The 16,376-nt window shown below is 36.5% G+C and overlaps 1 protein-coding gene across 4 annotated transcripts in view; it reads right to left on the bottom strand.

The window, feature by feature from the left end:
* Window positions 1–3,975: 3,975 nt before the first annotated feature.
* fer (fer (fps/fes related) tyrosine kinase) overlaps window positions 3,976–16,376 on the bottom strand; it is a 216,893-nt gene continuing 204,492 nt past the window's right edge. For all 4 annotated transcript variants that reach the window (XM_043710381.2, XM_043710372.2, XM_043710364.2 and 1 more), the window contains one exon: window positions 3,976–8,548. In XM_043710381.2, coding sequence (XP_043566316.1) covers window positions 8,406–8,548 — 143 coding nt within the window. In that variant the 3' untranslated portion in view covers window positions 3,976–8,405. The remainder of the gene's footprint in view (window positions 8,549–16,376) is intronic.

Below are 16,376 nucleotides of genomic sequence, written 5' to 3' on the forward strand. Positions count from 1 at the left end.
GGAAGACGAACCAGAAGGAAAGGAAGATGATTTAGGGAAGAGTTCCTAACACCTTGACTGGACATCAGACTGCTGCACCTATTACTTTAATGAGACTGAAACATTCCACAACAACAGCCTGTTTGTCCTCAGGTATCAGTGAACCACCTCCAACTGTCACACTTCTATACTTTCTTTATCTAATTAGTGTATCATATCTAAACTACCACTTCTTAAACACATAGAAAATTATTTACAAATTGTTAACTGACTAACTGATCATGAACCCCTAAAACCAAGGGCATGCCAGGAACAGCACTTGGCATATCTAAAAACAAGAACTACTTGTGTATCAAATAAAACTAATAAAGAAAGGACTTGTGCGTTGTAAGGTATAGGGTTAAAATTGTACAGAATAAGGGAACAGGTGTTGCTTCTGCAAAAGCTTGCATTATAAAATTAGGCTGCGCATGTAAATACTAAACAGTGAGAAACGAAAACAGGTAGAATTATCAATGACTAATAACCAGAGCAATCGTGGAGCAGGATGTACCAGGCATAGAGAAGAGAAAACAGGTAGAGTTATCTATGACTAATAGGGCAGAGCAACCGTGTAGCAGGATGTACCAGTAACAGGAGAATAGCGTGCCAGTCTCAGGAAGGATGTGGCCAAAGAATGGAATTTAGTTTGGCATGATGATTGCACGAAGACAGCAAACTATGCCAGGATAGTTACATATAAGGAATGAGATAAATAAGAATAAGGAGCGACAGGCTTAGAGTAATGGGAGAAGTAAACAGAGGCGGAGAGAAGCTAGACAAAGGTGGAGTGAAGCTAGAGCTTGTGATAGACTACGCGCTACAGCAAAAGTAACCAATGGGGTGAAAGGGGAGGATGAGAGATGCAGCTGAACAGCATAAATCAGAATGTAACCCTCAGATCGGGGTGCTTACTCGTTAGGGACCTGTTCTTACAAGTACGTATCAATAAAATTTGCTGCTTCAGAATTTGACTCGGACTGAAATTTATTAATATGTGAGTTTTGTTTCTCACATGTGTCAAATAGCACACACAGCAAGTGGTAGAGCTAAGTGATCTCATGACCAATGGATCAGATCTGAACCCTGCAGTCCTACAACATGCAATTGTGAATGATAGTGGACATTTAAACAACGCACTACATAATAAGATTATGTGGCACATTGGCATGTACCCTGTGATGGTCATTTGAGAAATCCAATTTTACTATGTTGCTAATACAGAGAAAGGAAGGCTGATTTGATTTGGCTGCCTGCCTCCACATCATAATACAGAACCCCATACCACCTAAACTGATTAGATGGCTATGTCCAAGTTCCTAGGGTGAGAGTGGACAAAGGATTTACTCCCCTTAGACTTTGAGACATGGCCATTTGGTTGAGGCACAGTGTGTATGCCATGTATGCTTCTGGCACATGCTGCAAGAAATTGACGTCCTGTGATGCTGTACAGCTAAATATCCATCTACTTCACTGATCACTGTTGACAACCATAACAAACCTGCTTGCTTTGTCTCCACTAAAAGGCAAGGCAAAAGTTTTCTGACCATCTAAACAATTTCAAAGTGAGAGTGCTATGAGAGCAAGTAAGAACCCCGAAATGCACCGTGTTCTCAATCGTGTCTGTACCTATCCTTCCATGCAAAATGGAAAACTATTGAGAGTTGGAAATGCACAACAATGTGGTTAGATTGGTCAGGTCTGATGCCAACCCATGGGAAAAAAACATTCACTGCCTATGGAGTGTGCTCTGAGATGTTGGGGAATGCTGACCATGATGTAGATCTGAAGGAACTGTAGCTATCATGTACCCACTTTAATGTCAGGAATTGTCACCAACTAGTTTCTCTCCCTAACACATAGCTGAGGCATCACTGGGTAATAATGAAGCCACTCACTGGCAAGATTCTCATCTCACCATTAAAACCTTGGGTGGAAATTTTCTTTCCCCCCAGTGTCAAGAATCTAATTTTTCTGATCTCACCATATTTTCCCAACTGACTTGCCATTGCCCATGCCATTCAGGCCTGGGAAAGGTCTAAAGTTATTTTAGGCACTTTTTTTTTTAATATGTTTCTTTGACATTCTCGAATCCTAAAAACTGTAGACAAATTAGTTTTGAACATGCAATGGGCATCATGGTGCACAGATGCTTTGGTAGGATAAGCAAATCTCAACTGGTGATTTTCCAAATGAAGTCACTTTGTTATACTTGGTGTCCAGTGATATGCCATATGAATAGCAGAATACTCACTTAAATCATATACCATTGCCACACACCATAACATATTCATAATTTTTGCTAACTAAAACTTTTTTAAATTGTTGTAATTCTATTTTTAAGCACATGCAGAATGTGTAAAAGAATGAATTAACTTCAGTTGAACATTTGACACTGCGACTCCAAGTATTTCGCATGTCAGTTACCTTTAGGTGTACAAGTAATCTATTTGGCAATTATTTAGTCTTTCATGTATTGAAGGAGGAGACATACTCTGTAGAATACTTCTGTCATTGAATTAGGATTCAAGATAGTTTTAGAAGATCGAATTCTTGTAGCAAAATTGTAGCACCATAGATTAAAAACTAGGCAGTAATGAATAAACCAACATATATTGGTAAGCATCGCAACTGAATGTGTTTCATAATTACTTCTCCACATAAATACTCTACAGAAACTTTCTACTTTTATTGTGTGGTTGCTAACTTCTGTCCTTTCCTTGTCGGCTCAATTGTAAATATTGTTCATCTGTGATATCTAATGGCCCTGCAAACAAAGTGTCAATTGACATTCTCTTGACACATGCTGCCCCACCTGTTGTCTTCAGTGTTTTATATTTTGTGGAGATTACAGTGACATTTAAAAGCTTCATAGAAATATATTTGGTAGCCTTCCTTGTCTCATTCAAAAAATGCCAGCATACCTGCAGTTTATTTCCAGCATTTTCTATATCAATTCCAGTAAGTATATGCCCAATGAGAGAGCTATGTCTTGTTCATAAACAGGGGACGTATGCAATCAAGGCATGCAATCAAGGCATTTGTATCTAGATTTGGGTTAATGGCAAGTGAAGACTTTGGCATATAACATTTTTAAAATGTAGTTTTCATATATCCTGGCATCACTTCTGCAACAAATAGCTTCATCTTTAAGAGATCTTACTTGGGCTCAAGAATGTATATCTGCCTGGTGTTGAGATGTTACCAATGTAATTAGTTAGAATTTAACTCAGTGGTAACATAGTTTGCTTTGTGTATGCTTCCAAAATGATTTTTTCCTCACAGCTATAGCTCGTAAATATGAAGTATGATTACATATTCAGTGACCACTGCTGCACAGCAAACCATACGATTATTTCAGTGATTAATTTTCACACAAAGTCAAACACACATTAGAAATGTCTAGGCTCTTTTGCATTTTGGGAACAATTGACTGTTCAGTAACAAAATAGCAGGCAAGATGTCAATAAAGTATGTAGAAATTTGTAAACAGAGGAAAAAAAAATCCAGTTAGATGTTAAGGTATAAGCTTACCTATTTCTGTTGTTGGGCTTCTGATCTACACACTTTCATGGGTTTCAACATTGTGACTGCATGGTACAAACAACAAGCTCATAAATAGCAAACATGCATAGATAAAAGCAAACATGCAGTGAGTATTAAACATTCATGTATACAATGTATTTTCATTGGTCAGGATTATGTTTCACCTGAAAACATCGTGGTGGACATCTCTGTGTTGAAATATGATACATTTCCAAGAGCCCTTACCAAAATGACAGTAACATTTTAAAAAAAAATTCTTCCACATCAAAGAAATATCACTTCTGACATTAAGCTAGACAAAACTAAGAATTAGGAGATGGTAATTATTTATGCAGAGGACTTTCACCTAATGTTACACTTTGCATAAAAAGGCGAGTTCTCAATATTTCTGAAAATAAAAGACTATAATAATACTGACAATCCATTTATTTATTAGAGATTACAGTATAAATATCAACAACAGACTTGTTAGTGGTATTTGGTCCAATATAACATAGAAGCGGTTTAAAACAAGCCTGCAATTCACAAGGGCACAGCAGACAAAGAAAACGATAACTGGCAAAGTTATTTCAAAATCCCTGTAAATTCAATGTAAAAAAGTACAAAATAAATAAATGTTACAACACAGTGTTGTGTTAAAAATTACAAAAGACAAGTATTTCTGTCTATGATATTTTGAACATTGATCCCCCAATGGTTACATCAGAATTCGGCCTGATTTTCATTTTGTTGTTTTGGGGCAGAAATATATATACATCCTTAAAAAGTAAAACTTTAATTTTAAAGTGAACATTTACTTTTAAAAGATTATTTTAGCCTTTGACAGAAAGTTTAAGACATTTAAAAGAATTACTTAGTTCCAGTGTTGAAAATGTTTTCTTTAAAAGCAGAAGCTTAAACTTTAGGAAAAGAAAAGGTGCACTTTTATATATTAACAGAAATCAAAATTTCAATCTTTATTCTGGCACACTACTGGAGCTTTTCAAAATCACAGCACAATTTGATGTTTCACGCATTGCTATTGGTTGTAAGTTAAATGGTAGAAAAACTACCGTTTATTTCATATAAAAGCAATATGTATGACACAGACCAGAAAATTGAAGACTTACTTTCATTTGTCTTATGGCAGCATGAAATCTGAGAATAATGGGATATTATTGAGATTAATCTTTACAACGAAACACTGATGTAACAAAAAAGCTAAAGCACTCTGCTTTTATATATGGTCACACTTGCATCAAGAGAAAGGGCGGGCCTATTCTTTGTAATTTTGTTAAAATGAACACAATAGCATAGATGTTAAAATATGTGGATTTGTACTAATCAGAATAAAAGTGCAATTCAAACTCATGCCACATAAAAGCATTCTGACATATATTGGAAAATCTCTGTTCATTAATTTGGCTTGGCTTCAGCTTTAGGTGGCTTTGTCAAGAGGTCACTGCATTAATTTCCTGTACCTCTCAAACAAAAAATTGAAAAGAATTACAAGCATCTGAGCAGTGACACATAATGAAACATGTATGGCACACCTATGTCGTCTCCCATATCTCTATTCTCCAGTTTTTATTACTATTTCCAATTATAATTTGAACAATCTTTATTAAGGGACTAAAGTTCTTGTCAGACAAATCTACTGTAGAATACTGCATTTTGCTTACAATTCTAATGTTGTGGATGTTCAGAAACGGTGTTTTATTACCACAAAACTCACATGAAGTTCAAAGTACACAGATCAATTCTATGATGGGCTTATTATGGTATTCAGAATGTAAATTTAAATACATTTAAAAGCAGTTAAATTAGTGACTTTTTAAAATTATGTCATTCACGTAATTCAAAAGTGACTATTTGGCTGTTATTGTGGAATAAATGTACATTTTAAGACTTGCTTCCCCATCACTTCAGAATGTGGGCGGCACGGTGGCACAGTGGTTAGCACTGCTGCCTCACAGCGCCAGAGACCCGGGTTCAATTCCCGCCTCAGGCGACTGACTGTGTGGAGTTTGCACGTTCTCCCCGTGTCTGCGTGGGTTTCCTCCGGGTGCTCCGGTTTCCTCCCACATCACAAAAGATGTGCAGGGTCAGGTGAATTGGCCATACTAAATTGCCCGTAGTGTTAGGTAAGGGGTAAATGTAGGGGTATGGGTGGGTTTCGCTTTGGCGGGTCGGTGTGGACTTGTTGGGCCGAAGGGCCTGTTTCCACACTGTAATTTAATCTAATCTAAAAAAAGTATGGCATAATAGTACACTATCCATGATAAAATCAAAGCCTGCTTACAGCAATTATGGTCAACCAGGAATTGTTTTCACAACAAAACCACATTTCAAACCCAAGAAATTTACTGACTTTACTGTGACAATGCTCAGTTTGCAAAAAATATAATTGTAATAGGATTGCACAATTTGCCGGTAAAACTGAAACTCTGCTACAGCACCCAGTTCATCAGTTTGAAAATACCAACATTCCTGTAAGCATTTAACATTCTTACTGCACAAACATTTTCTGTGGAACTTGCCATACATTTATTCTCCATGTGTAATACTGAATTTGCTTTGCAACAGTGAAATGCAGGCATTAAATATTTACGGTCTGTGGAAATACTAGAGCAGAAACAAAAACTTGGTTGTTTTTTGGAACAAAAGCACTTGCAATGGATTGGCTACAACACTTCAAATAAAGTCAGTAGAAATGTTGTTAAATAATGTTGTAAAATACATGCTGTGCAAAGTACTTAAAACAGATGAAGCACAGCTTATTTAGTTTCTATTAGTATTACCATAACATCTGAATCCATAAAATTCCTATATATCATACTGTTGTTTACAAGATGGGCTTAGTTTTAAGTGTACTGTAAATCATACCATTTCCTGCAAGTTCTAAACTTGTCAAAAATCAAGAATGACCAAACATATTAAACAAACTGAAAGATACATCAGTTCACACTTTGTAAACAAATTTGAAAAACAAAACCATGGAAATATTAAACCTAAAGACTTAGGATTCCTGCAAACATTGTCTTAAAATCACGATTCACAGTACAGTATTTCAATTTGTTTCATGTTTCTTCCTGCACTTCCGTATGACTTTGGTCCTACATTCCCAATAAAGATATTGCTACAAATCAATGTGCTGTAATCATCTTCAGTCATAATTTTAGAAGTGGATTCAGATATGGATCAACATACATATAAATCCATGTCTAGTGAAACATACAGGATCTAACTGAATCTAGTGAATGAATGAGACTGATTCAGTGTCATGCCAGTGATCCTTTACCACAGCAATAATCTCTGAATCAAATGTTCTCTTGGACAGTGTGACTTGGAAAATATAAATTGGAACCAAACATAAGATTGCATCAGACATCTAAACATATTAAGCTTTGAAACAGCATATTTTTAATATAAGCCCTTTCTCAAGGCCTATTGTTATTTTCTAATGTTCACTTTCACGTCAGAAGTGGATGCTGCATTATTTCACATTGAAAACTTTGCCTCAGCAATGAACCAGAGGATGAAACACATTCTGCAAAGTGCTCTCCACTTGATTTTGCACTCTGTCAGGACATGTCTGTGCACATCAGTAACAAACACTAGTTATGGAAGTTCATGTGCAGGCCAAAGCAACAGAATCCTCAGTCCCTTAATAATGTAAGGATACATACAATTTAACCAAAATTGGTACAAAAGCCATCATTGAATCTGAAATATTGTTGACATGAAGTGGTCCTTTCTAAATTATGATAAAATACATCCAGCTCCTCAGCTTCTGTAAGATCTTTTGAGTTTTGCAGTTATATTATATCATTAAAATCAATGCTTCAAATTTGGAGGGTTATTTCTGAGCAATAACAACTGAAGAAGCATTTGGCACACTTCTCTGATCCTATTGCAATTTATCATAAATTAGAGGAAATAATTATTTCAGATTATCTGAAAGTAGGAGACTTTAATATTCAAAGGGTTAACTTATTTGCATCAATATATGGACAGCAAAACAATTGTGTTCTTGCTAAAGCTTGGTCAAATGCCTACTACTGCTGGCAAAATGTTCAAATATTTTAGCAGTCAAACAACAAGGTGCATTTTGAATTCAAAACGATCATAGATCTTAAAACTGAAGTAAACCAACAAAAAAGTGTTAACGTATTTTCATTTTAAAAAAGCATAGGTACTTGCACTGTACAGTACAGTACTTTGGAATCTCAAGCACATCATGGAAACCTAATTGTGATGTCTTCAAAATAGCAACCCGAAGAATTGTGCAGATAAGTGATCATTAAGACAAATAATTATACAAATGTCTTGTTGATATTTCCATTGTGTTATATGGCCAACCTCGCCAGCTGAGTGTTCTTGAAAATACGTGGAAATAATCACTGTCTCAGGAACCTATTTCCTGGTCGTCTATAGTAGATATTTTTGAGTCCGACAACAGCAATTTAAAATAGTCAGCTTTGGGATCAGCGCCATAAAATCTTATATTGCATTTCAATAGCACCAAGTAAACATACCATAATCTGATGTGCTCTATTTACATTTATGAAAATGACAACCAGAGGACTTTGCTTCTTAGTTAGGTGTGTGTTTTTGCAATGTGTTTTTTAATGCTTTGAGAAACCTTTTCTCTTTGATGTACCTTACAAATACTTAAGGGCCTCGAACAAAACAGGTAAGAAATATTTAAAAGTTTCAACAAAAAAATGCTGCTGCAATATAACAAATATATATCACATTAATTACAATATATCAGAGCAAAAATGGTATTGTGTGACTCCTGATGTTTCGCAATAACTGAATACTCAATTTCCTACAGTCAGCATTTACTCCTTGTGTTACTACGTTATCTTCTTCTTGATGCACAAGAGTTCTTTGTGCACATCACTGAAATTTGGTCGATTTTCTGGCTTATATTCCCAGCACCTCAGCATTATGGCATATATTTCCTCTGGACATTTCTGCGGTGATGACATCCTGTAACCTGAAACAGTTTAACAACATTTTTAAAACAAATGATTCTCTCTTAGTGTTGCACTATCCTGATGTTTGTAGGCAACTTGGGTAAAACACTGCTCTTTACAGGGCACAAGTTTCTTTCTGCTTGGTATAATTTTAGGATTAGGATAGACACCAACCCCTTTTTCAACTAGACAAATGTTTCTGGTGAGTGGTTATCCATTAATTTCCACATTTGAAAATCAAACACTTGTTCAAGTAGTTTACTTAAGTTAGGTAAACCCATTCAAACAATATTTTTGAGTGATAAAAACTTTTAAAAAATGGAAGCATCAATATTTCTTTACGTTTAATTACTTAATATTATTTTGCATTATGTTCTCAACAGTTGAGGCCGTATTTTAACATGTGCATTTGAGAGACGATAGAAACAAAAATAACCTAAAAGTTAGTTTTAAGCAGGACAAATCTTTGTCTAACTGCAAAGGGATTTTCTTGACAAATGGAGCTTAATTCTGACAACTTGTACAAGTAGGAACATCTGAACATGTATAAAGGAATTGGGAGCAGGAGTCAGACATTGCCCCTCACTCAAGTCTTCTCCCATTATTCTACACTTCTACCTATCTTGATGAGATTCTGGATGAGTGATAAGATGCAAGTCTGTCTGTCTATCTATCTCTGCCTTAAAAATACTCAAAACTTTCTCTTCATCACCTTTTAAGGAAGAAAGTTCCAAAGACTCAACCTTCTGCAAAAAAAACCTCATCTGTCTTGAATGGGCAATCCTTTATTTTTAAACAGTCACTTATAATTTAAGAAAATAAGAGATAACATATTTTCCAGAATAGTGTATGCAGTATTGGTCTCACCAATGCCCTGAATAACTTAATTATCTCTCTACTTTTGCCGTAAATTCTTTTCACAATAAACAAAAATATTCAATAGCTTGCTATTTACCTGCTGTGGCTGCAGACTAACTGCATCTGGACAATTTACAAGAACACCAATGTAATGGGGGGAGAAAACATGTATCTGTATAAGAGGAGAGTGTTGATTGGTTGACAGGTGGACTTTTTATCGTAGAGTAATGATCATGAAAAATAGACTAGTTAGATGACTATTGTCAGTTAACTGTTTAGCTTTGTTTAAATTTTAAACCAGTCAAGTTGACTGATTGATTAAGGCATGCCTTGACAAATTAGCCAGAAAATGGTGTCAACTATTTTGTTGACTACACTGTTAGCATAATCCTTTGCAACTCAGAATTACATTATAAATGTTCAATTGCAGAATCATATCTAATGTTGAATACTGATACCAACACAGATTGGTTGGGTGTGGTTAATACCTTGCCTGTTGCAAACAGTTGAAAGGATATGTCCTTGGGACATATAGCCTACATATCAAGCATCAAGTCAGCACAAACAATCATAAACTACATTACTCATTTGCATGATAGGCAGAATGTCTGTTGGCCTATCGGCAGCATCTTGTTATCACTTGTGCTGCTGCTGTATGGAAGTGTGAAAAAGATAGCTTCACCTGGTGCTCAAACATTTGCTATAGGTTACCCAACTGGGCATAGTTCCTGATGAATCTCTAATCTCTGGATTGGTTGCATTTGACCTTAAGTATTGACCATAGCCCAATCCTCAGACTGTAAGGATACTGATACCCAGACTCTGGTTGGACTAAGGTTGGTTTGGATTGGCCATAATAAATTGTCAGTTGTGTCCAGGGATGTACAGGCAAGGTGGATTAGCCCAAGGTAAATGTGGGATTAAGAGGATTGATGGGGGTTCTGGGTGAAATGCTCTTTGGAGGGTCGATGTGGACACAATGGGCCAATTGGCCTCTTTCCACACTATAGAGATCTGGCTGACTGATTTTGACCATACCCCTGGACTGAGATCAGATGAATCTCTTAAATAAATGTGGTGGCACCATCTGACTGGCTGAGTCCAACTTGATCTTACTAACAGTTGGTCGCCTTTGACTGTTACACACAGAATCATAGAATTCCTACAATGTGGAAGCAGTCCATTCGGCCCACCAAGTCCCCACCAACCCTGTGAAGAACAGCCCATCCAGACCCATACCCCTACCCTACGCCTGTAACCGTGTATTTCCCATGGCCAATCCACCTAACCTGCACATGTTTGGACTGTGGGAGGAATCCAGAGCACCTGGAGGAAACCCTCACAGTCACCTGAGGGTGGAATCAAACTGAGGTTCCTGGGGCTGTGAGGCAACCTGTGCTAACCAGTAAGTCACCATGTTACCCCATAGCGATTTACATACTGACAAATTAAATTAATAGTTAATTCATTAATGGTTAATTACAAGTTAATAAGACTCAAAGCTTTAGCCATGTAGTTGGTAATAAGTGAAATGAGAACTAACAAACAAGGCATCTGAAAGTCAAGGTTATTAATTATCAAAGGATGCCTACAAAAACTACAAATATGAGACATAAAGCATTGAATGCTATCCTTTCATTGCATTTGGTTGAGTATGTTTTAATTTACCACCGGTCGTTAAATCAGAGAGATGTGCTGATCAGGTATGCATGAGATACAAAGGACTCAGAATGTGGGTCTATACTGGCTAGGCAGGAATGCATCCATTAGAAAAGCTGAAAAGCCAAAAAGCCTTACAAAGAAGTCCGGGACAGCTGAAGACTGAGGCCAAAGCCATGATGTCGTTGATAGGTTGTGTATGCAAGTGAATAAAATGACTCAATGAGTGAAATGAGACACCCTCCTTTGTTAACATTCCTGAACAGCAGCCAAAGTTCTTGGAAACCAAAGGATGCTTTGAAATTACACAGATGTAACATGTAGTTCTCAAGGGTAGTTTATATGCATCTGGAATTGTGAAATGTCTAAACACCTGGATGCAAAAGATAAACATGTGGAAAACTATTAATGCCTGTGATCAAGTACAATCATTTGATTTCTGTGTTAAGGATATTGTAAAGATAATTTCTAGACTCATAAGAAGATAGAAACAGTAACTGTGTTTTATTTTGAAAATATTAGACAATTAATAGGAACAATAAAAAATATTCACAAATTGAATGTACAGTGTACTTCAAGGAAAGTTAAAAATGAAATGTCTTTAAGTCAAGTTATCTCAACATGGACAACATCATCACAGGTAGATAGTGACCAACCATATCTTCAGGTGTGGTGGAGGGAAGAAATAGGACTTTTGAAAACAAATTGAAATGTTGTGTACAGATTGGTGCACAACGTGATACAACACTCTGCAGACTAACATTCATATAGATAGTCAGAAAGTCTTTGGATTTTACTTGATAAGATGACAACACAAAGTTGATGGGGGCATATCCACATGAGACAATAGATAAAGAATTAGTGGGAGCTGCTCAATGACTATTAGAGGTACAGTGATAAAAGGTCAAGATGCATCAGAAGGGAACAGAACCCATTCAAATGGGTAACCAGCACACAGATGAGGCAGCTACATAGGCAGTAGCAACAAGTCCTGAACATCAGGCAGCAGCAGCAACAATTGGACCAGAGGGATAAATATGATACATTTACACGGGGATATGGAAAAGAAAATAAAGCGATGAGAAGAATAAGGAGTGGTAGAAGGTGCCAAATGGAATCTGACAAAAGCCCAAAGTGTGATAACACTATGCTGTGCTCAATATAACCTCAGAAAATATACACAGAATTGCACATCATTGGAAGCAAGTCCTTTGTGGGAGAATGGGCAGATGCCAGTGGGGATATGGAATAAGAAAAGATGCAGCAAAACAGCAATGCCTGGTATGTGCCCAAATTGATCTGAAAAGATCAGTCAAGGTTCCATGTCATTCCAATTTTGACCAAACCTGTTACAAAAACAGTTACAAATCAATTTCACAGGATCCCTCCCACCGAGTCAGGGAAAATCTTACTTGGTTGCTATTGTCCAACTTGTATGGGCAGAAGCATATCCCACACTAGACTGTTGCTTGAAAAATGTTAAGAAGGTAATTCCAAGATGGTGAATATCATTATGGATGAATTCAGACCAGGGAACACATTTTATTGGATCAGTGACCTAAGTTGCAGCAAGTAATTCAGAAGCTATATGGAATTTTGTCTTTAAAAATAAGGAAGTATCATTCTAACAATACAGGGTGTTGGTGAGGTTGCATGTGGAATACTCTACACAGTTTTATGTGTTGGTAAAATGTGTGGATAGATGGCAGACAAAGTTCAATGTGGAGAAGTGTGAAGTGATGCAGTGTGGTACGAAGAACATGGAAATTCATTACAATATAGATGGCAGACAGGAGCATAAAGACCTGGGTGTGTATGTATACAAGTCATTAAAGATGTCAGAAAAGGTAGAGAGAGCTGATAGTACCACATATAGTATTCCAGGCTTCATAAATAAGGGCACAGAGTACAACAGCAGAGATATCACGCTGAAATTGTATAAGACACTAATTAGATGTCAATTGGAAGTAAGGGAAAAGTTCTAAGTACTACAGTACAGCAAGAATGAGAGCACATTGGAGAGAACAGAAGAGGCCTATGACCATAGGTCCAAGAATGAGAAACTTCCATTGTGAGGAAAGATTGGAGGAAGTGGCACTATTTCTCTTGGAGAGATGAAAGCTAAGTGGAGATTTGATAGAGGTTTTCAAAATAATGGGTCTGGATAGATTAGAAATTGTTTCCTCCCATAAACAGATCAAGTATCAGAAGGCAGGGTTTTAAAATGATCAGTAAAAGAAACAAAAGTGAGGTAAGGAAGAACCTTTCTGCCATCTTTAATGACTTGTATACGTATATACCCAGGTCTTTTTGCTCCTGTCTGCCTTCTACATTGTAGTGCCTTTTCATGTTCTTTGTACCACATTGCATCACTTCACACTTCTCCACATTGCAGTTAATGCCCTGTCTGGAAGTGTGGTGAGGCAGATTCGATTAAGGTATTCATGAGGGCACTGGCTGTTTATTTAAACAGAAATAGTGTAACAGGGTTATGTGGAAAAGGTAGGAATACTAAGAAAGGTGTTACAGACATGACAGGCTGAATGGCCTTCTTCTCCTCTGTAAAAACAATTTGTGATTTTGTGAATAAGCAAAACTAGCCAGAGAAGCAGGCAGCATTCAAGTCAACGTGAAGTGAGGGAGTATTGAATAAGCTAAAAGCTATGAGATGCATGAAATGTGAATATGCCTCCTCAGTCAATGTAACCCGGCAAGGCACAAGTGACCCCAGTTCAAAATGAAGTCTTCAATGGATGAAAGTGTGCACGAGTTGTTCGGAAAGTAGCCATGATAATGTAATGAGGCTGCTGTTTGGCAATATCCACATGCACTTAAGGAGGGTGGAAGAGGGCTGTGCTCATACAGAAAAATAGTGATAACAGTGGATTTGGATGAAAAATTTGTAAAGGTGCCACCACCAGGTAACATCTCCAAGTTTTATGTTGAGAATTGGTATCACCAAGTTTTGTGGGCAAGGAGGGAAGAAATGGAAGATACCTTGATATTACATTAGCAAGTAATGTGATGCAAATGCATGGAAATAAGGTAATCACTGCTCTCTGCCTAGATTGAATAGTTGCTGTTTAAATCCTTAGGGAAAAATCAGAATTCTTTTTCCTCAATGTTGGGAATACGATTTTCTTTCATTTTTGTTGCATTTTCTTAACTTTCTCACTAATGCTCTCGCCTCTCAATACAGTGGAAAATTTCATCCACTGATGTGATGAAAGACATGATTAACATATATAAATATCATTTGTTAAAGTTTGTAGTTTGAAGGAGTTGCATATGGGTTTTAGTTACTTTTGTGAAGGACTTAAAAAAAAAATCAAGTTTGGAGGGTCCTCTTGGAACTGTGAACTAATTCACTTATTATCAGAAAGAAGAATACTGCAAAACCCTGGAGTATTAACGGAAGATTGTTGATATTATGACAAGGAATATAATCACTGAGCACAGTAGTTTGCTTTTGATTTAGAATAACCAATGATTAATGCTAACTTAGAAAAACCAAGAGATTGAAAACTTTTAGCACAATTTTGGAGGAGACCTGACTGGGATCAGAAACAAATGTAGTATCTCTCCTAGAAAGGAGTATAGGACAGCTTAGGAGAAACTCAGTTAACTTGGCATAAAGATTTAGCTTGTGAGACTTGAGACCAGGAGTGTTCGGTTAGAAATTTCCACATTATTAAAAGACTCAGAAATCCTAAGTGCTCAGTCTCGTGACTATTCATGTAAGGGAACTTCACAGTTCACAGAACAGAACAGAGCAGAAAAGCAGCTGAGTCAAACCTAAAGATTTAATACACAAGAGTAATTTCCATGGATTTGAAATACTGTAAAGTAATCATGTCGGTGAATAGAGGATATGTTATTTTTCTGTATCATTTAAAAGCTTTCAAAGTGTGATCTATATTTATAATAGCTTGATTTTTAAAAAAGTGTAATAAACTTTATTGTTAAAGAAAATCTGCAGCCTTTTGTTTCAGTAAATGACCACCAAGTCAAATGAAAAAGAACATCTGAACTAACAAGTCAAATTTAATTCCCGAATCTGACTTGTTCGGAAGCTACATCAACTGGGATCAAAACATTCTACTTTGGTTGTATGGAACAGTCAATAAAAATCACTTAGTTGCAGGCATACTTTGCACCCATTTGAAAACAAAGTTTAACAACTTAAGGTAAACTCAATTTAAAATTAATCACTGTGCAAAGTGTTCTTTTAATGGGATATGGGTATCATGGGCAAGGCCAGCAATTGTTGCCCAATCCTAACTGCCTTTGAAATGAGTAGCTTGTTAGACCATTTCAGAGAGGAATTAAGAGCCCATCACATTGTTGTGGACCTGGAATTACATCGAGGAGAGATTGGATCAGAACAGCAGATTTTCTTCCTCAAAAGACATTAGTGAACCAGATAGATTTACACAATAATTGATGATTGTTTCTTGGTCACCATTACTGATATTGACTTTCAATTCCAGATTTATTAAATGGATTTAAATTTTACAAGCTGCTAAGTGGGATTTGTCTCCAAATCATTAGCCTGAGCCTCTGGTTACAAGTCCAGTGACATATGTGAAGGATGATTGAAATAAGGGAATGATTAAAATGTATCCTAACTAATGAGTTTGAACCATGTTATAAATAGTTCATAGTAGCAACTAGGGATTAGACCAGCTTGCAAAAGTCATTATAAGATAAGAATTTGTAGAAGGCTATAAAAGCTCAAAATTTGCTGTTATCAGCAAATCAAATGACATAGAACATAAATGGTACAGCACAATACAGAGGGCCTTTGGCCCATGACGTTGTGCCGAGCATTTATCTTAACCTTATCTTATGACCTGGAATGAAATTGCCCACAATAATTTAAAAATTTCTGAGGTGCAAGAGGCTCCTCTCCTGGTGGCAATGTAAGTCTGGCAAAAAATTACAGGGATCTCCAGGTGTGCATCAAGCAAAATAAATAGTCAATTCCAGTGAAACAGATACCAAACCAGGAAGTCAAAGAATAAAACTGTCTCACCTTTAATTTAAAGTAACAGATCAGAAAATAAGTTATTGAATTAAATGAATCCAAAACAAAAAAAAAAGCAAATCAACATTCCACAAATAAAAAATGAGTTTTCCAAGGATAGTGAGGGCCTTGATCAATAATTATGAAATTAGCAAACTGTTAAATAAAAGTTTAACCTCATTCAACAAAGTTTAAATTTTTGAAGGATTTTACATCAAGCCTAACAGCCTGGGGATGAGGGTTTTCAGTCGTTCATAGATTTTCCATTGATTTAAGTCTGTGGCAGAAACTGCAGCCTGCAAAAT

This window comes from Chiloscyllium plagiosum, unplaced genomic scaffold (assembly GCF_037043375.1).
Source record: "Chiloscyllium plagiosum isolate Xiang-an unplaced genomic scaffold, Cpla_swu_hap1 HiC_scaffold_2, whole genome shotgun sequence".
In the NCBI taxonomy this organism is placed as follows: Eukaryota; Metazoa; Chordata; class Chondrichthyes; order Orectolobiformes; family Hemiscylliidae; genus Chiloscyllium; species Chiloscyllium plagiosum.